This window comes from Syngnathus typhle, linkage group LG4, assembly GCF_033458585.1.
Source record: "Syngnathus typhle isolate RoL2023-S1 ecotype Sweden linkage group LG4, RoL_Styp_1.0, whole genome shotgun sequence".
In the NCBI taxonomy this organism is placed as follows: Eukaryota; Metazoa; Chordata; class Actinopteri; order Syngnathiformes; family Syngnathidae; genus Syngnathus; species Syngnathus typhle.
In genome coordinates, this window is record NC_083741.1 from 18,765,237 (window position 1) to 18,789,659 (window position 24,423).

The 24,423-nt window shown below is 43.0% G+C and overlaps 1 protein-coding gene across 1 annotated transcript in view; it reads right to left on the reverse strand.

The window, feature by feature from the left end:
- cd276 (CD276 molecule) overlaps positions 1–24,423 on the reverse strand; it is a 46,570-nt gene that overhangs the window by 20,434 nt on the left and 1,713 nt on the right. Inside the window, exons 2-4 of the mRNA XM_061275964.1 lie at positions 24,223–24,337; positions 16,562–16,912; positions 14,104–14,400 (exon numbers count right to left, since the gene is read on the reverse strand). Coding sequence (XP_061131948.1) covers positions 14,104–14,400; positions 16,562–16,912; positions 24,223–24,283 — 709 coding nt within the window. The 5' untranslated portion in view covers positions 24,284–24,337. The remainder of the gene's footprint in view (positions 1–14,103; positions 14,401–16,561; positions 16,913–24,222; positions 24,338–24,423) is intronic.

Genomic DNA, 24,423 nt, shown 5'->3' on the forward strand with positions numbered 1-24,423 from the left:
GGCATTCACAAGGGCCCAGTTCGGGTATTGTTTTGGCTTCAGTAAACGCAAGCGCCACAATTTCCCGGCAATTTTTTAGTAGCCTGGGTGGTTTCTCTCACACCTTTAGTAGAATAAAGTGGTCCAAAGACACACTTGCCTGTCCTCTCGAATGTGCCACGAGACGACGATGAGGATCAAAGCTGTTTTCCTACCGAGTGTCAGTTCAGCGTTACCTGCCTGGAAGAAACCTTTCGTCTTACGCTGTGACCAAAGGGGAATAATGTCTCTTGAGAGATTGATGCCTTCGGGCTGAAAGAAGAGCCAAAAGCCTCACTGAAGTCAATGTGAGGGATGAGAAAACGTCAATTAGGGGTTAGCCTTAGGTGTCATGCTCGGCTTTATTCAACTCAAAACGTCGGGGATGCTTATGGACAAGGGGCTTGAGCAGCAGCTATGTGCAGTGGCCTGCTAAAAGACTCAAGGTGATCACAGCCATAGGTTGAAGAACAGTGAAAACCCTTAGGTCAAACATTTTGATAGCTTGTACCACCTGACGTTAGGTCAACATTTGCAAACAGATTGTTGACAACAATTACCACAGTGCTTCACGAGACCAAATTTTGGCAGCTGGTTTTATTTTGGTAGGGTGCTACTTCCTGTTTTTTGTTTCGTTTTTTTTTTGCTCCTCATCCTCTCGACTTGATAAGACAGAGATGGTTTTGACCAGGGATTTTGGATCTTGTTTGACAAAGAAAGGTCTTTTCTATTGCTCTCTTGCAATAGCCTTTGGGTAGCTAGCTAGCTGGCGATTAGCTTCTTCTCACTTGCCATTTAAAGGTAGTGAAGTGCGTTTACAGGGAGTCTTAATGTTAAGAAAATAATTTTGTCAAGATTATTGACAAATGGTGAAAAGTTTTATACTTGCATGCCAATTAGCCACATTAAAATGTTATTTCAAACGCTGTACAGTAAAGGCAGGTTTTTGGATGGCCGAGATGAAGGCATACATTCATTAAAACAACACCGTATAAACAAGATAGAACTGTAAAGTCAATGAGATATAAAACTGAGAGAGACACAAGAGCTGGCGCTTAAATCACAATGACCGAACGCTGGCATTGTGATTGATGCGTACCACCTTAAAAACTAGTGGCTTGCCAACATAGTGATTTAAACATCTTCATCAAAGTCTTGTGCGAAAAAGAGTGGCAGAACAATAAAATAAATAAAAGCCAACTCCTTTTGTGATGGACGGTAGCCTAGATGAAAAACACCAGTACGAATAGAAATGACGATGACTGATTCTCAGTTGTATTTTGGTATTAACCTTAAAACCATTCCTCAAATCCAGAAAAGCCCTTTCCATTAAAGCCAAGTATGAAAAGCTTGTAAGTGCACAGTGACTTTTTTTCCAATTATTCAAGAAACACCTACGCTTTTGAAGAGTCAAAGACTACAAGGTCACTTGTCGACGGGAAAAAAAAACTTGGCCAACTGAGACTGATAGAAACGGTTTTCCATCATTTTCTTAACATTTCAACGCAACCCCTCTTTAGCAAGATGCTAGCTCGCCATTTTATTGGCATGCTGAGAAGCGGCGCGCTCATATCGTGAGCAACAACCTAGCGTCCAATTACTAACATGATTTGTCTGACATTATTGCCTTTCCCTCAATGACCCCGGTCTTGTGTCAAAAATAAAACGAGCGAGCGACGAGCAGACACCCACATTAAAACCGGAGTAATGGCTGTGCATTAGCAAAAATAAAGTTTCTAAAGGCGCTCTATTTTTTTCTCAGCAGGGGGGCCTTTAAAAGCCATCTGCTGGCGTTGAAAAGCAGAAGATGAGGGAAGGAGTGTGCATTGAATAAATGAGAGTAGCTACATTTCCAGTGGCTTTTTTTCAAGACCTGACCCATATGTAGCACTATGTAAATAAATCTGACTGCCGTCAGGTCGCTCCACAATGTTTTGCACGTCTATCTTTATGTTCCAGTACCTCCAACTTATTACTTCCAACTAGTCTGCATTAGTATTTTTCAATCCTTTTCATGACATAATGCAATTGTAATGACGACCCTTCGGCAGTTGAGTAAATGAACGCCCATGGCCACAATTTGCAGAAGTATGGTTTCATTCTGACGATGTAATGGATTATTAATTATGAGGTGCTGTGTTAAGGTCATCTCCCCTCGAGTCACACAGTAATGATCCACAGGTGAATAATTTCTGTCAACCACTGGTCAAACGCTACAGGCTCAGGTTCTCATTATCACACACACTGCGAAAGGGTTGCGAAAGTGATGATATTGTAGTTTTCAATATTGTTGCTGTCCCATGAAACCTGGTGAGTCCACTTCAGATAATTTTTTAATAGTTTTTTCAGTAAAACGTGTAGCTAGCCAATTAAAACATTTGTGTGCCTCATAGTTCAAATCTCAGCTCGTATGGAGTTTGCCAAGTCCACATTTCATATCCAGCTTTGCTTAGTTCAGTGTAAAAGGCAAAGACAGAAACATTTGGTACTTGCCCCCCACTTGCTGTCTTGTGTTATTAGGGCGGCGAAACAGTTCGCCTTGTGCTTTTAATTCATACACGAGTGCAAAGTCTACTCGTGTCAGAGTTGCGAAACGCTCACTTCTTCTTCATAGTGCGTGACATATTTGCTCATGGTTTTTGGTCCCGTCGCTGTTCAGCTGTCCAATTCCATTTTCTTCCTTGGCATTTTTCTTGCATGCAAATGTTGCATTTGTTTTAGCGCAAAGGGGAAAGCGTATGCTCACTGGTGAACATGGGCTGAGCTCATACCGGCGCTGCACTTTTGACATGACATTTACAATCTATTTCTTACGAAAAGAAAAAAAAACGCTGTAGCCGTATCCACGCGAGGGAACGCTCTCCCCGTGTAAAGTTTATCCTTGTTATACTGTCCAACCTCTACCTCCAGGCTATTGTTTATGCAGTCTCTTTCTCAGCTATTACACATTCTAACCGCGCTCCACTTGCCGTATAGACATTGGCGTGCTAACAGGACAGCCCAGCTCCAAGCAGTATTTTCAGTCAATTAACCAGTCTACTGGGCATGGGATTACATCCACCTATGAAGATGAGAAAATTCACTCTCAAATTGCCAGCAGCATAATATGTGAATAAGTTCAAATAATTAATTTCAGCTTAGTTGTCCTCCCTTTACACTTGCACTTTATTCACAGAATTGTGCCTATTAACTTGTCTCTAAGATGCACCAGAAATACAATGCAAAAGTCTACAAAGTATACCGGTATAAAAGCGCCCATCAAATAAATCATTATAATTAGCACATTTTGGTCATACAAATACGAGAGAACGTAAAAATCGGCAATGTTACTGTTGGAAACAAGTTGAAACAAGAAAAACAGCTGTGAAAATAAGAATAGTGTTATTTCAGAAATAGTCAAGAATTGACTTCCTGTTCATTGAATCTACCAAGTCTTCATTTTTTGTGACTGCTTTCTGAATACCAAAATAAATGCTTCAAACTGTACGAATCTGTTTTAAAAACTTTATTTTGTTTCACCTGCCAATTTTATACCGAAACAGTTTTTTCTTTGCGAGAGTCGAGTTTCGCGTAATGCAAATCACCAACGTGGCCATTAGCAGCAATACATCGCAGCCATCCACCTCCCTCTCCACTCACTCAATTAAGAGCTCCTGTGATGTCCAACAACTGACAGACACTCCATCACCTTCACACATCCGCCCTTACTGATTGTGGCATTAAGATGTCGGAGGCGCCCGGACAATTGATTTTCTTCAATCTTTGTTTTCATTCCGTCTTAGCTTCTTTGTTTCTTCACTCGGCCATCTTGGCAATGCGGGCAGAACTTGGGAGCGCCATAGTCATTTGACAATGTGGTGTTGTCTAAAATTTTAATTAGCTTTAAAACAAGTGCTCCCTTACCCTGCGAGAGGCCTAGGATGTGTAGGAGAAGATTACTAGTGACAGCTATCAGTGGCCAAACAGACCATCAGTGTGGTCGAAAAGACGGAGCAGCTGAGAGGAGTCAGACAAGGATGCATTGATCCCGAATTCTAGACATGATTCACCACGAAGACGAAAAAAAGGGGGGGGGGGGGTTGCTTCCAATTATTGCGTCGGTCCTAGTCTACTTTAACGAACCTCCTTGACACAAACAGTACACAGACTGTTTACTGACGCACCGAAGACTGAAGGACTCTCGAAAGTCAAAAGGATTTCTCTTTTCTACATCCTCTAACAACACAGCCAGTTTATAAGATCCAACTTGGGGTTGTTTTTAGAAGGATTTCTTGTCATCATTTTTGGTCTTATCTACCAAACAATTTGTCCAATTGGTCTGATCCTCGTCTACCCCAGAGACCACATACCACTGATTGACTGACTTCTGCTGTCTTTCGTTGCATGTAGCCCATCTATTTGTCCATCTATTTCAAATTTACGACGAGGTATGCAGATCTCAGATTATGTCACAAAGAAGTCAGCGCTTACAAATTGCAATTTGCTTTCACGTTAAAGCAGAGCCAAAGTTAACATGTCGTAAGTGCATCGTGCTCACCGCGAGCGGTCTCCTCTGTAGCAGAAGACAAACGACAGTGTCAGTCTTGCAGACACCCTGCAGCACACACCTAGTATTGCTAAAACAGCCCCTGTGTTGCATCACTGCGGAGCCAAGCCAATGAGGAATATCACACGGGAAATTAACGTTAACACGACATCCGTTCAACCAGCCCCCCTTGAAGTGTTTATTTTAATCGAGAACCCATCCGGCGCAATCGGCACCTTGTGGAATCATCTTTCGTGTTTGAGTTGTGGGAAATATAGGAGTGAAACCACCGCATATGTGACCTTTGCATCGGTCTCTATGTCCACAAATCCCGATTTGAATTAGAAATGCAATCATGGAATCCACACTGAAATCTAAATGTTAAACCCAGGAACAAAGCAGTTCTTCAAAGAAAAAAAGGAAGGCTACTTTACAATGCAACGCAAGTGATCACCCAAACATGAAAGGGCTGGGTGGACTTCTTCAAAGGACTACGGGCTGTTAGTATGCTTCGCATATTGCTGGAGAACCTGGAGAAGTGGGCGAATATGTGATGAAATTTTTAAAGGCATATCTTTGGATAGTTTTTAGCCTGGTTGTCTCTATTTATACATATATTATAATATATTAGTAAATAATTGTATTTAAAATGTTTGATGCCTCAAGTGTTACTGTATAATTTGCCATCATTACAGGATTGTACATGAATTTGAGGGGAGGGTCTCAAATGCTACATTATAAAATCTAATTTGGAATATTATAATCCCTTGTGGTGAAGGAGCCATCCACAGAGTTGAAATCATTAGAATATGCAACTATAGGGAATTGGTTAACAGTGAAAGTTGATGTAAAATAACCCATAACACCAAAATTACCACTGAGATTTATGGATGAAATTGTATGAATATAACACTCCGCGGGACATTTGGATTTTTACTTTTTTATTGTTGCTGTCATTTTACAAAAGACCGAGCTTCACAGCAGTCTCCTTCAAATGAGTCGTGCCCACGAGCTCCTCCGAAATATCAGTGAAGTACAACTTCTCATGATTTATTACTTAAATATTCTTTGCCTCCCTCCAGCGGTTTTACAGTAGGAGATCTCAGACGGACGGAACTTTTGATGTCAGTGAATGTATCACTGAATGGGTCACACTGTAGCTAAATTGCAATTTGGGTGCGGATGTTTTTATTAAAAGCGGCAAAATTGAAATGAATAAGTTCGATTGAACTGTTACAACATCTATTTTACGTTACTTTTATTGGTTATTTGCAATGAGTCAGGTCACACAAACGGGGGGAAAAGACTATACCGTGAAAAAGTAAGACTTATTGAATACGTCGGGTGAATGTACATACTTCTGTACAATGAGTGACGAGTCAAGGTTCGTCTTTGCCTTTTTATGGCAGTTTTCACAAATGCTCTCGGAAGCTCTGCCTTCTTCATCTTGTGTCTGCCAGTCAGTTACCCGGCAACACTCGTGTTCTACCACCTGTGTCTGATTTCCTCGACGGTTCAAAGTCAATTTACTTCCTTGTTTTCCATCCAATCTTGTTGGCTCATTTGTTTTCTGGTTGCGTTTCACTCTTGTCCTTAGTTTGATTTCAAAAGGAAAAGTTGTTCCAACCCGTTTGCCTCACTATAGAGAAGTTCTACCTTTTAATCGGGCCTTCTAAATGATCTCATCGTGCCTATCTGCCTCGACCCTTCCGTCCCACACAAAAAAACATGCGTGTTAGTGTAACTAAAGACTAAATTTGTGATGGTACGTTGTTTTTATTGACGATGTCACGTCAGAATCACAACATTGTTCTGGTGAAAGAGAGATTCCGATGACACTCCTGGCCATGGCATTTTTGGGGAAGCACACATAATATGGCATTTTCTAAACCTATTACCGGTTTCATCATTGCACGCCTGCAATGCCATTACATTGTGTAATGTGGCAATGAGAAGTGGTGACAAATTGAAATCCAAGGGCATTATTGTCACCCGGCCTCGTGAGTGAGTCAGCGGGGACAATGTATAAATAGCCCTCCCGTTCGCAACAGCACACACACTCCAATTCTAATAGACTGTACGGTGGACAAACATAAAGTCTACACCCCCCTGCTCAAATACCAAGCTTTACACTTAAAATCTGGATTTATTTCTATTTTTTAGTTGAAAGAGGTCAGTACTATTGTAAACGAAGAAAGCCCTCATAGTGGTAAACGATAAACAAATGTAAAATGTTGATTTGACTTCCCGTGGGTGACCCTGTTCAGATTGCCCTCTCACAGTTTACATGAAGAAAACAAATTACCTTCAACAAATTACTAACACATCCAGCACTCGTCATGCGTGGGAGTGAACAAGAGTAGCTAAAAGCCCGGACAGACACATATTATAGATATGATGGACTCTCAGTGCGGGTCACCGAGTTGTCTCGGCCGTCGACGTAGTCGCACTTTACTTCGCCGACAGACACATACGATGATGGCAAGTGATGAAATTAAACAGTTGACAATCTTAATAGGAAGCAACACTAGTCTGTTTCCTCATGTCTGTTATTACGGAGGGGCGGGTCGACTGAGCCCGACTGAATCCGAACCAGTGGGGGAATATTAATGCTGTCTGGGATAGCTGTGAGTCATGGCGAGCCCCCGTTTATTTCAACGAGTACCATTAGGCGCGCGGCCACTCTTTGACTTCATCAGTCACAAGCATAAATGTGCTTTTTGACAATAGTTTTTAAAGATCCCAATCTCGTGCAGGAGGGCAGTTGGTGCAGGTCAGCAGAATGGAGTCAAAGTCCAATCCTCTTGGGCCACGCTTTACTTCAATTCTACACTCGATCATCGATCACCTGTCTCTTGAGTAAGCGGAGAAAAGAAGCACCAATCCCGAAAACAGACTCAATCTTTTTTTATTCTTCCCCCAGATTAATTGGAAACATCTCACGTTGCCAGACAATGCTCTTTGAATGTAGCCAGTCGCTAATTCCGACTACAAAAAAAAACAGGCATTTAGGGAGGCAAACTGCGGGCGTCCTTTGCGGCATTATAATTCACGGTGTTATCAGGTGGAGAGTTTAAACATCAAATAAACGGACTGGATAATTAAATCAGCAAACTTTGAAGGTGTGCCCGGGCATTAGTTTTTGGCTGAAAGGCCCGAGACTAAAATGATTTTGTATCACGCCGAAACGGACGCCAGACTTACTGAAAGCAATCCCTCTTACAGGATTTAGCTGGGGAGCCACACAAAAATGTCCAATGCGGGGTCCCAGCTGTACCCCGTGATAGTCCGCTCCGTGCGTCCGAATATAAAATGCGCTCAATCAATAACAAAAGAGAGCTTTCGCGCCTTTACGGCCGCCATAAATAACAGCGTTCTGAAAAGATGAGTGAGGGTGGGGCGAGAGTACGGGCTTTTTACCGACCAGACTGTGGACACATAAAAAAAAATGCTGTTTGTGACAAGATGGCGCAGGAGTGTCATCACACTGGCTTTGATCGTGTTTGATCATTTCCATCGTTTTGCAGAAATGCTAACGTGGATTCTGGGGGGGTCCACTGTGTCAGACTCCATAGTATGGAGTGTGTGGGTGTTTGTCTCCCAACACTAAGGTTGAGGGTTGGATCCTGTGACCAAGCCTAAGTGTCCTTCAGCAACATACGGAACCCCCACAGTTGCTTCTGCTAAAGTTATATCGCACAGTTTTACTCCTATTTTTCCATTTTCTTCACTCTCCAGCTAGCCATCCATTTTTAATACCGCTTATTCTCATTAGGAGCACAAAGCTGAAGCCTATTCCAGCTAGGTGAGAGGCGGGGTACAGCCCGGACTGGTTGTCAACCAATCAGAGGGCTCGCAGAGACAACTCATATTCACATCGATGGACATTTTAGAATCTTTAATGAATTTACCATGCACGTTTTGGGAATGTGGAAGAATGTGGGAGGATTATGGCGTGCCCCGAGAAAACCCACACAAGCGATGGGATGATCCCTTTAGTCTCCTCTCACCAAAATCCAATAAAGAAGTAAACGGGAGAGCCATGTTCTCGTTTATTGTCGTTTATCTTTTTTCCGACTGACAAAGCAGGCCGAGATGAGCCAAACCGAGTTAACTCGGTACTGTAAATGGAATCAGTACAAAATTCTATACTGACCAGAAACAGACGCTATCATTTCTTAAAACGGGGGTGCTCATATCTGCTCAAAAAGCTTTGAACAGTAAAAAGTAGAGACGGCACCAAGGGCCCAATAATAAAGAGACAAAGAAAGTAGCTCATTTTATCTGAGCGATTGTCGCATTGAAGAACAGCAGGGCGCAGATCAAAAAGTGGCAACAACTAAATCCGACCCAACAATCCCTCCGAGCCGATGTGTAAGACTGGAGCCATGACAAATAACATTTTCTGGGTCGCAAATACAAAGATGCAATTTCCTATACTGAAAGCTTCCAGGAGGACATTGAAAGTCAACAGTCAAAAACAGTGAGAGCCGCCTGAGTTAATAATCCTGATGGCGCCGCTGCCGCCTACCTGTGTTTACTCTAGATTGCCTACATTACCTCATACGTCTGTGTTGTCGTTTTCCCCGGCTGGCTCCCTGATAAGATAAAACACACTTTCGGCGGAAGAGAGGGAGAGCATGTTTGTGCACCTTACACTGATTAATTGAGAAAGTTTGCCGCGGCTCCACTGACAACACCTTCGTTAATACCGCAATTTCCCCCCCCCCCCCCCTCGGCTCCACGGCAGACTCTGCTAATCACATTTAGATTAGTGGGAAAACAATGGTGGAAAACACAGCACCAGAATGTTCTTTGGGTAAGGCTGCAGCAAAAACAAATATATTTTGATTAACATGATTGAAAAGATTATAGATACTAAATAATGGTAGGCTGGAAAGAAATGGGACTACAAATTTCACAAGAGCATGCTGGAAAACACAGCACCAGAATGTTCTTTGGGTAAGGCTGCAGCAAAAAAATATATATTTTGATTAACATGATTGAAAAGATTATAGATACTAAATAATGGTAGGCTGGAAAGAAATGGGACTACAAATTTCACAAGAGCATGCTGTTGATGGACGCATTATTCAAATTGGACCACTGGTCATTCTAATGGTGCGGTGTTTAATGTAAAATAACTGTTTTGTGTAAAATAAAGTTGGAAGTTGTTTGTCAGCATTTAAAGCTAAAAAAACAACAACAAAAACGCAGTTTATAGTCGGACTTGGTCACTATCCCCCAGGCAAGGCAAGTAGCGGGGGGGGCTCGTCAAGTACTGTAAGCATAGAAGATAGTTTTTTTTTTAACCGCAGCTTGAAGACATATAATAAAGTTTTAGTATATGGCATAAACTTTTACTATACTGTATAACTGTACGATTAATCACACATTAATCACATCTTTCATTTCTTCTAAATTGTGTTCCACTGAAGTGGAAGAAGCTGTCCGATGGCGATAGACCCTTTCACCCTAGCCTTAAAAGCTGATTTTCAACCTTTATCCTGTTTTCTGTATAAACGCCACCGACACGGAACGTCCATTCATCCATTTTCTGTAGTGCTTGCCCTCACTCGGGTCACGGGTGAGCTGAAGCCTATCCCGGCTGACTTTGGCACATATAGACAAATGACCATTAACACTTACATTTACGCTTTCACGCTTCCATCCATCTGGGAGTTGGAGCTTAGCCCAAGCTTGGCGAGAAAGTACAACTTGGACCGGGCACATACAAACAACCATTGGCTCTTTGATGAAAGTGACATAACGTCAAGTTTTTGAGCTAATATTCCTATTGACTGCCAGATCAGTCAAATTCCTATTTCTGTAAGGAACAAGACAAATGTTGCAAAAAATGGTTCTGGCTCAGATCTCTGTGTAAGAGAAGCTGATGTTGTCTGGCTTTGTTGCTCATAGCGCTATTGCAACAAAAAGTCCCGCCCACCGTCTGTTCTTTTACTGCTTTGGTTAGTTACTTTTCAAAGACAGGCGGGGAGGCAGGTAGAATGGTACAGTCAATCTTTAAAAGAGGAGAGAAAAAAGGAGGGGGTGTTGTAATTTCGAGAAACTGTCATGCCTGGGATGGACTCGCACACAAGAGTTAAATGCACATTCAACTCAGCTGTCATGCTTTCAATAGGCTCCGGGTGAATTTCTAAACCATGCCCTCCATTTTCCTTCTGTAGAACTTCAAATACAACAATGGAGCCAGGCAATCTGGACTGTATAGACACATCAGTGCATGCAGGTGATAAGGGTCATGTTTTTGTGTCGATGATTTCATGCCGATTCAGTATGCGTAGCGTACCGTATATGTAGAGATGGAAAGGTTGAAGGGTGGCTAATGCTTGGCCTGCTTACTTGGCGCTCACTCAGGTCCGAGCCCTTACAAAAAGTATTTTCCCTATCTAGCAAGAAGTCTTCTCAGAAGTCCTTGGGTTATCTCTCTCGCCCATTAACGAGTCAATTTCCTGTCAACTCTTTGGACACCATCATGGTGCTTTCTGTCATCCACTTTTCACCTTGTCTGCCTCATTTCCGCTCTTGTTCGCTTGTCGTACTTGGCCACGAAACGCTGCGCTAGCGTAGTGATGCCGGGGAAATTACGACCGGCTTCAATGGGAGTGCTGCCTGAGATGGGCTGGTGGGGGGGGGGGGGGGGGGATTGGAGGGGTCATGTTGCTGAAGGAGGTGGTAGTTCGGTGACAGGTCTTGAAAACAAGCCATCAGCAAAACTTGCTGCGGCAATCACACCACTACGGACGTTTGGATACACAACCAACCCTCTGGCCTTCACAGGGAGGAGGGGGGCGGCAGTAAATGATAAGAGAAAGGACTCTTGCACTTAAAAGCCACAATCATCATTTTTTCTTATGGAGACTAAAGTGGTAAGACTGGACTAGAGGAGAGTGAGATGATAAAACCCCAGCAGAAAAGTAGCAGCTGATTTGAAGACTCGAATATGCTTCGTTCCAACACTCTCTTATTCAATAATTCCTCCCGCACAATGGATCGGCGCTGCAAAATCTATAATATCCCAGCAAATTCAAATACTCCAGAGGTAGAATGTGGGTTTAGAAAGATAACATCTCTGAGATGCTTGATACAGCTAAAGCTGCTAAAGATTTTAGAACTGAATCAGTTAATCGCCCGCGACAGAAAGTCAAAGCAAACGATTGAAGTATTAACATATTACAGACCAAATGCTCACAGGGATCAATATCATTCTACTTAAGTGCTGCGGGTGCCGGTAGTGTGCGTTTCAAACTCTTGCCGACTTTCAAAACTAATCAAGAAGACGACAACATTTACAACTTCTGTGGACTCAAAATGCTAATGAGACGCAATGAAATAAACTTAGAGACTGGGAAATGTAGTCTTGTCATTGAATCTACTTCAAGAACCTACCAAGTTTCCAACACACCAGAAATTCTACAGATTAGTCGAAGATCAACCTTGGATTAAAATAGTCAAGAAAGCCAAAGGTAACGATTGAAGCATTGACACTATACTTACTGGCTAAGCGCCCTGACTTCAATGCTCACACTTCCCATGCAGATCATTGACTAGACAATGCTTGACATTTGCCCCAATTCAAAAAAGGTTTGTTAATTAGAGAGATTCCTAAAGATGATGTTCCCGATCCCATTCTGAATTTATACCCGACTCTCTGCTTCCCCACCACCCTCACATGAGTTTCTACTTTATTTTGTTGTCATGGTCCAAGCACAAATTTAAGTAGCCATTTCAATATGTTTAATTCCATCCCACTGTCCTAATACCCTGACATTGATGGTCCCAAACTTGGATGAAATAATGGTCGAGTAGTCCCCGAAAGATCATCAAAACCAAATCAACCCCTGATGGTACGAACTGAAAGTCGCTACAAAATGGAATATGCAGTGAGCGGCCCAACACGGCACGCATGTACGCACAACAAGCAGCGTGTCAACTAGAGCCTGTCGCACTCCACTCGGCTACAAAAGACTTCCGCGGGGTCAGCGTTAATTATAGTGGCTGTTGAGCACACAGCAGCTGTTGTAAACACATACATTTTCCTTTCAAACGAGCCCCCGCGCAAAATACTGTATATCTCCCTCATGTTTACGAGCGAGCGTCGTCATCATCGGACTAGTCTGGCGTGCACAACAAGAAATTACTCTTCCTGGGTTTTTTTTGTGTACCGTAATTTTCCTTAACTGCAGCAATTTGCTGAAAATTATCACAGTTTAAATTAAGGGTCTTGGGTATTTCCGAGGTTGCTTGTTTTAGAGTCCAACACTAAATTGTATGTTTTTACTGTCACAGTGCTTGCAAAGCAAAGCACTGTCTTATTTCTTATTTATTTAGTTTTTGTTCTGCTCTTGGCCAGCTTCTTCCAAATTCATTATGACTGATTCTCTAGTTCCGGAGAATCATTTGAGGAAATAAGAGACCACGCTACTTCAAATCAAAACCCACAAAGCCCCGCACATACTGACCTATCTGAATTTAATTTGCAGCCCTCCGATGGTTTGCTGGAGACCGAAAATTGCAAGAAAGTTTTGTCCTATCAAGTTGTTAATCCTGTTACATAAAGGTGCCGCTGTTTTTATAACACTTCACCGCAGTGTTTGAATGAGGTTTCACAGCAGCAAATTTGACACAATCAAACAGCAAATGGTAGGACAATGCCTGTTGCACAAAATCAGCCGGAATACGCTATAAGTAAAATATCGAAGTATATTTTACCCTCTTTGTGTGTTTATACTTCTCCATGGCCCGAGTACAACAAAACATGACTCCACCTATACGGTTTGAAAGAGGCCATCTAAAGTATTTTGAAGGCCCACCCACCCCTTTAGCCCACTTTTGTCAGCTGGCCATCCTGTTTCCAGAGAGCGCATTCATTTCCCAGCCCAGTGGAGCAGCACACGGTGACCCCCTACCTGGACCCCCACTTTACCTGCCCTGAAGTTTCAGCACCAGCTCAAGCCCAAAGAAAAGGTCCGGTCCACCTCTGCCATAATTTACGAGCTATTTCACACAGTTGTGCTTCCATTAGAGACCTGGCCTTGCCTAACATTTTGCGGTCCTCCCTTTGCACTTAACAAAAAAGGGCAACAGCGGTATTAGGGGTATTTGAAGCAGAAAGTCGGGTACGGCGTATTAGAAACCTACAGTACATATTCTATAGAATCTGCAAATTCATATATTTAAGAAGATTAAAAAATAGTAACATCGTCTCTTGCTTGCCCTTGGAGAAGATGTTGATCAAACTTGACACTGCTTCAAGTGCAAAGGGGCAAAACACAAAGAATTCACTGTGATTTAGGATTCATTTGCAATAAACTAAAAGTCAACTCGAAGTTTTAGTCGCTGTTCAAAATGAATCAAAGTGTAAAATAATTCCTCGATTAATCAATGCGATAATCGAGAGGATATTTGATTCCAAAACGATGTGTTTCTAACACTGCTTTACTGAGTTCTTTGACAAACGAAAAGTGGTCCTTGGGCACAAAACAATTTCCGGCTCAATGTAAAAATGGTTCTAAGAAGACAAACAAAGTCGCACTCACCCGTAATGGTGACGAAGGCATTCCCCTCCTCCCCCAGCAATGGGTTGATGAGTCTGCAGCTGTAGGTGCTGTTGGGTTCCAGCACGACCGTCAGCACGCTGGTCAGGGAGAACAGACCCTCCTCGTTAGCCACCACCGAAGTGGTGACATTGTCGGTCAGGTTGCGGCCACCGCCGTCCTGCCATATGACATCGGCTTCTGGGTAGCCTCCATAAGCCACGCAAGTGAGGGCCACCTCTTCGCCCGGCCGAAGGTTAGATTCCGGCTCCAAGGTCACAATGGGCTTGGAGTAAGGGGCTGGGTGAAAACAAATGCAGGGACATGCTATGGAAATTGACTTTTCAATTGCTTGTACATAAATAATGGCCTCGCTCAAGTACCTGCCCACCAATCGAGTGTGAAATTAAACAACCAAGTAAATGTTTTTGTTATCTGCTTGTTTTGTAAAAAGTGTGTCTGTCAGCCGGCCGTTCTGCATATCCGTTGCATGCGGGACTAATTTTGATAATAGCAACCCCCCACCCCCCCCCCCATCACCACCACTATTACATATCCATTTTTGTTTTACATAATCAGCTTGGCTTCCTGATCCTTGAAGTATTTTAAGAAAAACAAATATGATGCTTCAAGAAATAACCTTGAAATTGTTTTAAATGGAGAAAAAAAACTCTATTTGACAGGTTATGGATGGGCTAAATGATTTAGACAAGCAAAAAAACTTCCAGAGTTTGGTTTGACTACCTTGGGAAATGGTTTACATCATTCACATTAAGGCATAAATTATATTTTGCGCCACTTAGCATAAAATGGTTGAAAATCCCACAAGGTATCAGTGGCATACAGGTATGATGCATCTCAACATACCCCAGAGTGCCAAAATTCACAACTAATCCTAAAAAAAATTTTTAAAAAATGTTATGGTTCCAACCATGAGGTGGAGATAGGCAGAAATTGGCTGTCTCTGAGATTTGGAGACAACCCAAGGTCTGGAAAAAGAGTGTAGGCATCTGATGTCAGATATGCTGAAAATCCCAATCCCTGGCGCTGAAGTAAGGGTACAAAGGTGGAAGCGGAAAGTGGCTGTTCTATTCCCAAAGCCAATCATGGCACAGCAAACAAAGGGGCGGAGCTGAGCCTGAGATGATTTGATCTGCTGGTGAAAAGTGGACTTTTACCATGGAGATGGGATTTACTGCGCTTTTTGCGAACTAGGGGTCTTTCATGCCTAAATTAAACGGAAGCCATTTTTTATTACATATGGATCACAATTAATCGAGTCTTGGTAAAATCTTGCAATATTTTGAGTGCGACATTTTTGTGTCAGAGCATGTTGAGGAACTGTATCGAGAATGGAGTGAATTATGTCATAGCGGAATTGAAGTGGATATCAGTACCGTATTTTCCGGACTATAAGGCGCACCTAAAAAGCTAAAATTTTCTCAAAAGCCGACAGTGCGGTTTATAGTCCGGTGCGGTGCGCCTTATATATGGACCATATTCCTAAATTTAAACTGGCCCGAAGCATTGTGACATGAAATCAATCATAAGTGGCCCGCTGAAGACTATGAATCATGAATCAAAAAGACTATGGATCATTATTTTGTGATTATAAAGTCATTTGTTGCGTCTGAAGTTGGAATAAAAAAGATAAAATGGAGAATGATTTGATTTGGATTAAAAATCTGACATGCATTAATGGTGCGCCTTATAGTCCAGTGCGCCTTATATAAGGATAAAGTTTTAAAATGGGCCATTCATTGAAGGTGCGCCTTATAGTCCGGTGCGCCTTATAGTCCGGAAAATACGGTAATTGGAGTGATGTGCATTTATAGTATGAACGTGCTGTATGCTTGGCGAGTCAATCAAGATGCAGCCGACTCTACTGTCCATTTGACTGCCACATTTCCATCAAGACGGTTGGCCTCTTTGCATTCGCAGCAGGTAGGAAATATACAATGTAAATGTCTTTCAAAAATAGAAACCTGTATAAATCTCATGCATAAAATGGAACCAATTTGTCACTGTTGGGAGACGAACAGGGGAAAAAAAAAAGATTATTCATTAACAAGACCTAATGCACATCCATCCTCTGAGAATTGACCAGCCATCTCTCACTAGATATACAAATGTGCCGCTGCACTGTAAGTAAATGAAAAGTCTCGGCATATAAGATGCCAAGATGTTGGGAAAGGCTGATTGACCAAAACAACATCTGATAGTCAAAGTCAGCAGCTATTGATCACAACAGAGGCCACAATCAGCGCTTATTGACCAAACATGCAGTTGAGCAGCCTTGGGGAATCTGTTTATCATGTTTACTTACCGCATGCACTTAAGTGTAACACACGCTGTATTATTAGAGTGTGTGTTTAAAAGAAAAAATCTTTGGATGTTAAACTCTTATTTAGTTGTAGGCAATATTTTTCAACATCAAATGGTGTGTGCGGTACAAACTCACCGGCCACCTGTAGAAACAAAGCGGCGCTGCCGTATTCTCGCACTCTGACAAAGCAAGTGTAGCTGCCTTCGTCAGCCACCACCACCTTCCTCAGGAACAGCGAGGCGTTGCCCCGGCCCAGCTCGTGAGGGAACAGGCCGGTGCGGTTGACGAAGCGTTCGGCCTGGTCAGCCAGCTGATCGCGACCTTCGCTGTATCCGTACACGCTGCGCTTGGTGTCGGTCAGCTGCCAGAAGATTGTCACGTCAGATGCGTTGAATGAGCCAGCGGGGCTGAAGGAGCAGTTTAGGATGACGTCCGTATCGTGCAACGCCACCATGGGCTGGTCGGGGACAAGCACCTCCATCTGGGCTACAAGAGAGTTGGAGCAGCTTGTGAGTGACATTGTACAAAGGTTAGAATGGAATTGACTGATATCCTTCAAAGTCAGTTTGAAATGTACGCTAGATTTGTTTCAGAAACAAATGTGGCAGGAGGAAGTAAGTAAAAGGGGATTAACACAATCATTCTAGAGTGTGATTTTTTTTAAGACAATGCCGCCGCCACTTCGACTGAAAAACTCGGTGATTGAGTGGCACATGCTTCATTGTTTGTCTAGACGAGGGTGAAAGCGTAATTATTCCGGATTAGCGGCCATTTCGGGCAGACGTTCGTGGCATCCTTGCGAGTCAGCGCTTCTCATTGATCCCTGCCTGCTTATATACAACGCCAAGACACTCATCTCCATCACAGGAGAGGAGGGGAAAAAATTACTCGAGCCCCAGGAGCAACAAAGTGTTTTGTCCCTATAATTATTGTTCAAATCAAGGTAGCATTTTTTGTCTCTTCACTCGCTTTTGAACTCCAACACGCGGTGTCGAGAGCGTTGACTCACTTTGGTATGGGGTAGATTTGACCAATTCAGGGGTGCTTTAATCAACTATCCAATTACCAACAAACAAGACTTTGAACGCCTTCATGTACGGACGCCGAGTCAAGGCAGGCCTATTTTTCATGCCGTGTACGTTTAACACATCCAAACGAGGTATCTCTTGCCACTGATGCCTGAACAGTGCCATCTATCGGCTAACGGTAGAACTGCAGAAAGATAACGAGGAGAAAAAGGGCTCCCGTGCCACAATAATCCCTTTCTGTTTATCGTTTTGGAAAGTGTGATAATGTTTTATGAGGGATAGAGTGGATAGAGTGTCATCTTGATAAGTGAAGAAGTTAATAGTATAAAGTATGTTTTGTTTCCACAGTGGTGATTGGGTTCGAATTCAAATGTTGCCCGGTGAAATCTGGACCGGCCGTGTTCGACCTCTCAAGGTTGCTCGCTTCCACAAAAACATTCTCAGACGTCCATTGAGAAATCGGAGACTAATGTGACATTGGGTTGACTTTTTTTCAAACCACCAAATAGCAGTTAGAGCGGAAAAGCAAATGCCACACTTTGTTTTGTTTCTAAATCACATTCCTTGCACTCATGATAAGTGTTTCATTATTCCAAGGAGCAGGCCAGTGATAGCTCTCCATATGCATGCGGGACACAGGGTTCAATTAAATCACTCTGAAAGCAGGCATGGATGAGTCACACCACCATGTGCATTCACGAAGGTGGGGGCTGGACGGTTGTAGCACAAAATAGCATCAAGCTAAAGATAATATCTGTCAATAAGGTCAAGAACACTCTTGAATTCCTCTACTGTCCACAAAGTTTAGGGGAGAGGAGGGTAGTTGGTAGATGTAGCGGTCTTCCCAATGGGGTCTTCCCTGAGGGGGAAGTAAAGATTCTCCTCTCCTGCCCTCTCTATAAAGACATGCTGAGCAGCCATCGAGGGCAGGCTGGGAGACGTCAGGCTGCCGCGATTTACACGCTGCACTTTGTGTTTATGGGCCTCAGCTCTGTTTGAGTGCCTACGTGACAGAGACGGGCACTTTCACAGCCGACATGAAATAAACTCATTTAAGCCTTTGGCGGACGCTGGCAGCTGGCCCTGCTTAGCGGCGAGCGCTGACTAGGAAAGGAAGAAAAGAAAAAAGTCTTTAAATGATCTTCACACCGCTCTCCACTCTAATTTCAAGCCTAAGCGTCACCGTGGCATTTTCAAACACCTACCAACAATAACGGTTTTTGTCAGGTGTTGGCAAGCCGCTATTGCTATTGTGGCTCGTGATGATGGGAAAGGAGGCTCGGGGCAAGGGCGGATGCGAGCGGAGCGTTTAACCACACTGTGCTAATCGGCACGAACGCGTACCAACTGGGATGTTTTATGCACATTGTCGCCGGAGACGTTTCCGATGAGTTGTCTCGTAAAATAAAAAGGGGAAGATGTTTTTAGCGTGGTTGTCCAAAGGACTGCTGTCATAAGCTTTGTGCGAGACGGTTAGTTAGGTGGTCATTCATTTGTTAGCTTTGGTTTAAGCCGTTCGCAAACATCATATTTTAAACTTCGTTGTCTTGAAATGTTCATCACTAATCCAAGAAATCGTAGGGCAAATCTTTGCTTCGAAAACTTCGATGGTAATGATGGAACTTGTAAAAGCAATCAAATGAAAAAAGTTTCAACATGAATGAGCTCCAGGCACCCTTCAAAAGTCTCAGATTCTTTTTTCCCAAAAGAGCGGATGGAAAAAGGCTTATAGGACCGACCGCATATGTTTTCATTTCCTGCCGGTATAACGACCAGGTATCCTTGTACTTTTTTGTCCGTGTGGTATATTTACCCAATGTTCGTCCTTCATATTTCCCCAATGTTTGTGCTTCAACAACCTGCTGCACTTCAATCAACCTTGCTTATCCGTGCAGCCTTACAATGGAGTTAATAATCGTACCTCATGACAACCACGGGTAAACAATCATGTCTATGTTCTGTGCCCATGCCCGTCCGTAAGCAGCAAAATATAATTAACTGACTTGAAATGAGGAACAAAGTAAAAGCAAAAAAAATAAAATGCAGTCATATAGTGTTGTGATATGGCGTGATGGCAACCACATGAATCAGTGTGAGTATAGACCAGCGTTGGACAGAAAAGGATGAGGTTTTTTTTTTTTTAGCTAAAGCCTGGTATGGTCTTGGTCTTTGCCGAGAGAACAACTACTAAACTGGCCTTGAGCACAGTACAGTGCCAAATAATCTGACCGCAGTGGTCAAGTGTGTCTGAGCAGGGTATGTGGTTTGTTGGCCCAGAGACTTGCAGAGCACTATCCCGCTTTGTGGGGTTGGGTGTAAAAAGCGGAAAATGTCAGATGTTCCACAAAGGCTCTTATGAGTCTAGTTTCCCTGATCTCTATGAAGAAAGAAACAAATGTGTAGTATCTGTTTCAATGTAATCCAACAGCAGTTAACCTCGCACACATACACACACAAAACACGTTTTCCTCTCCGGCCCCAAAGGCCAGAGACCACATTGATATTCCACACCTGCTTGACTACTGGCAGGTCCGTAGCAACGCAGTGTGAGGAGTTGGACACAAGGAACTCCTGACACTACAATGGAGAAGCTGTAAGGAAGCTGCAGTGGAGCAAAGAGCTTTCTGTCAGCGTGACTGACATCGGTCACGTTGACAAACACAGCTGCAAATAACAAATGTTCTCAGTACCGGGGTGTGCATGCAAAGTCAAACGGCGTGGGAAGTAAACACAATTTAATGGTACAAAGTTGACCACTGCAAAAATGGTGCAATTTATGGTTTATGTCATAAATTATTTCCAATGGTCAGTTCATTTCCTCCAGTGATGCTGCTGCAAGAGACTTTTCTGCCACACAATTAGTGCCTCAGTCTTCCTTTTGTCAAGGTAATAACTACCGTTCAATACCTGGACAGAGATATTTACACAATGATTGGGTCCCGGCCATCTGCTAATCATAGTGTGCACACTTTTAAAGGGTAATTCTCACGGAGGCCAACGGTGTAGAAAGCATTAGTAGGAGTTTGTGAATGATCAGTACACGGCAAATGAAAAGGACACACTATTGACATAGCGAGTTAAATGGGCAACAATTGAAGGTTTTAGACGAGTGATTCGAAAATAGTGTGTCATTATACACACACGCAGACACACACACACACGAGTAGTGAACATGGGCAAAACTTGGTCGAGGTTAAGAAGAGGGGTTGTTTCTAACTACGCTTATATAATACTGCCCCCTACTGTCAACCTGTGATATTACAGGCCAACACATTTCCATTTTTTTGTACAGACCAGAACATCAAATGAGCTCTGAGCTCAACGGGGATGCGTGAGCTCTTTCATACTAATTACTTTAACGACACAATCAAGACCTGCAGGAATTCTGAAAGGAAAAGTGAGTTTTTGATTTCCGCACATGTGGATGTCCATAATCTTACTCGGAGGGGGCAATGGGTGTCATTGGATTGATGGGAGTGTGCACTGTAATCATGATTTTGTCTGAAATTGGTAAATCGGAAATGGATGTGAAAAGAGTGACTAAATGAATGCTAATCGGCGCACCCAATCTGAGTAGAGATGGATCCTGCTGTGAGGTCTTCACATGATCATCAGGGGAGATTTCGTTTTCAGATGTTTCCCATCCCATCCTCGTACACAACCTATGCGCATGAAAAGGGTCACTTTCAACATCAAGCTCTGAATATAATCTCCTCTTTTCTTATGTATTTCTCCAGAAAATCACAAAGTAGTGTCCTCGCCAGGGAGACATCCAGGTGATCAGCTAGATAAGGACTCAGACTTGCTTATTTCCCGCAGAGTCATAAATCAGGTTCTTTTGTGCTGTTTTTTCCGTAAATCTCTCTGCCCCTCGATCTCTTTCTCTCTCACACGCTAGCCTTCCTCTCTCGCACACTCTCTCTCTCTCATCGCTGCCCAACATCACCCTTCTCTTGCCTCCTTCCTTGATACGAGCCATCTCATATCCTGTCAATAACCCGCTAATGGGCCCGGGCAGTCAGATAAGACTGAGCCTCTGGCTTACAAGTCCGCAGACACCGAGAGCCTTTTGATGAGCTGCGGTTTCACAAATGAAAAAAGAAAAAGAAAAAAAAGGAAAGTGGCTAGCTGACAAGGTAGACGTACGGTCAAAGGGTCAGATCTCACTTGAGGACAGAAGTCTTAAAAGATGAAGAGAAACAGCATGGCAGTGAAGGCTTCCTTGATTTGCCTTCACAGGATGTTGTCCATCTTTTTCTTACAATTTAACAGCATGTTTTGGAACTGGACCATACTGAAAGGTATTAATTAAAAAACAGGTTAAAATCAGAACGCGCTAGTTAGTACCTCTCAGAAAACGCCAATCAAAACAGAACACTGAGTAATTTGCATGTTATCGTCGCTGATACCATCCTTATTTCAAGGTACCTGTCTGAGCCAATACAATATTGAGCGCCCTCTGGTGGCCGTTTTACAAACAGCAACTAGAATTTAGAAATTAGAACAGAAAATTGCCATTGATTTCATGCAATTTTAAGGAAATTTGTTACATTGGGAGTCCTTTAAAATTGCCTGTCATTGTTTTGTTTTTGCTTTTTTGGGAGGGGGGGATTCTCCTTAGCAAAGTAGCTGAGCCTGTAACAGTTTCCAAGCACGGCTCAGCATCCATCCAAACAACTCAAAGTCAACCACACATGGCTCCGGGTCCTGCTCCACCCCTGCTGAAGTGCAATTGCTGCATATTACCTGGATCAATTTTTAAACAGTCCCACAGGCCTGCAATTTGACGACATGTTGAAATAATTATGAGGCGCTTGTTGGGTAATGCACTCTGTCTCAATGAACGCACGGGGGAGAACGGAAGGAGAACGGAGGGCCAACAAGACTGATGATGTACGTGAGTGCGTATGCGCCGTGCTGAAACCAGTCTCAGTCAAGACGCCTCCTCGATGGGACCCTTCAGCGGACGCAAGCAAATTAGCAAGAGCATCACAGATACGGGGTAATAGCCTAAAATTGAATTTATGTGCAAGCTAAAGTGAGCCTTCTCTGCAGAATCAATCACAGTGTTGGGGGAAGGAAGACACGGGGGAGGAGCATTCACAGCTATCGCACTTGTAAAGACAGTTGAGAGCAGACAATTTTCTCGCCCAGGGGTATCGATCCAATTACACAAATTAATTTTAATTAGCCAGAGGCTCCTCTCCCAGAGTGAAATCTGCTCAACTTTCTATGTTGTATTAAATACAATTGCTAGACTAATGGCTTGCCATTAGCTCCGCCTACTCCACTGGCTGACACTACTCAAGGAAAGTCACTGATGTACTTTGGTTCAGGCAGTATGTGCTCTGCAACTGACCGGCAACCAGAAAAGGCAAATTAGACATCAAATTGACAGCCATTACAATAATTATATAAGTTAAATTACCCCTACACGTGCAGACAAAGTTACACAGGGTGTCACGTGACACATTTCAAACATTTTATGTCAAACGTGCAAATCGAAATGCAATATCTTCCCCGACTATCGGTGTAAATTAAGACATTTAAAACATGTAAATGAGGTTTATAAAAGAAGAAATCGAATGCAGTCCACATTAAGAAAGCTACAAAATAAAATCCCTTGGCAGCCATTTTGTTATTGTTGTTCGGAGACAGGATGCCATATTGAGCTAGGGATAACGTTACCTTTGATTATGCATAATCGGCACGACAACAGCAGTATTTTTGTATTGAGTTCCATGTATTGAGCCAACTAATTCGCTTAGTGCTCCACTCAGTGGAGAGAAACTGAATCATTGCACGAGCCAACCGACATCTACTCCTCCTCCGTGCGGATGCCACGCTGCCGCTAATGAGCCGGCTTGTGCTCCAATTTGTGTCAGCGGAGAAGAGATGCCTAATGAACAACTGGTTGTACTGAGCTCCACTGTGCCGCAAGTTGAATCAGGTCACCACATTTTGTCATCTAAACTCCCATGCTTTTATTCTCACTCAAATCCCAATTTGTCATATTATTTCATCAAGTTAGTATAGTCCACAGGGGAATTTGCTGTGTAGAGGAAAAGGGTTGAATTTTATGGGGTGGTTTCCAAAAAAAAAAGAAGTTAGTCAATTTTACAGGTCTGCCTGAGGATGTTGGGCCCGCATTTCGACATGCTGTATCAGCCGGTATGGGATTTTAATTAACATGATGTGTCCAAGTCTACACCAACAGCAAAGAAAAGAAGGTTATAAACCTTCCACAGTGCAGATCCCAATTTTTGACATGCTAGACTCCTTTCTTTTATTTATGGTGCGCACAGACGTTATCAAGCCAGCCTGGGCCTATTTGTTACTTTTTTATGATGACCCAACTTCTTTGCTTGTACAGAAGTGAAACTTTGAAGTTATGATTCCTTCGTTGCGACATCACCCAGTCGCCCTTTCAGAAGGATGGAAAAAACTTGCTCTAGAAGCAGTTTTCATGGAGGGTGTCGCAAAACTGTTTTTCTGGATTCATACCAAAACATTCCATTCAAAATAAATTGCGAAACGTATCTTATATTCAATATGCATGTATGTCTAGAGTTTATTTCGCAAACTTTTTCCTAGTTTGGCCAATTTCGGTTTTCAAAAGTCCTCCAAGGGCCCATACTATGTGACCCCTCGTCTAAAACTACAGCAACTTTGAGAATCCTTTCAATCCTTCTTGTTGCCCTACAAAGCTCTGAAGAGGGAAGACTAATGGACCTCGAGGGGTTTATTGTTACCACAGCTGACACCCACCAACAGCTTGGACGGCCAGCATGGCAGACAGCAGCAGCGGCGGCAGCAGCGGCAGGGTCATAGTGGTGATCCCAGGGTGGATTTGAACAGCGGCAAAACTTCGTCAGGCGTGACGCTGCAGGGATCAAAACAAAGCAATTAAAGAACGTCTACTAGTCATCTTTCCTTATCCTTGCCTGGTAGTTTTAAACTCCAAAGGAT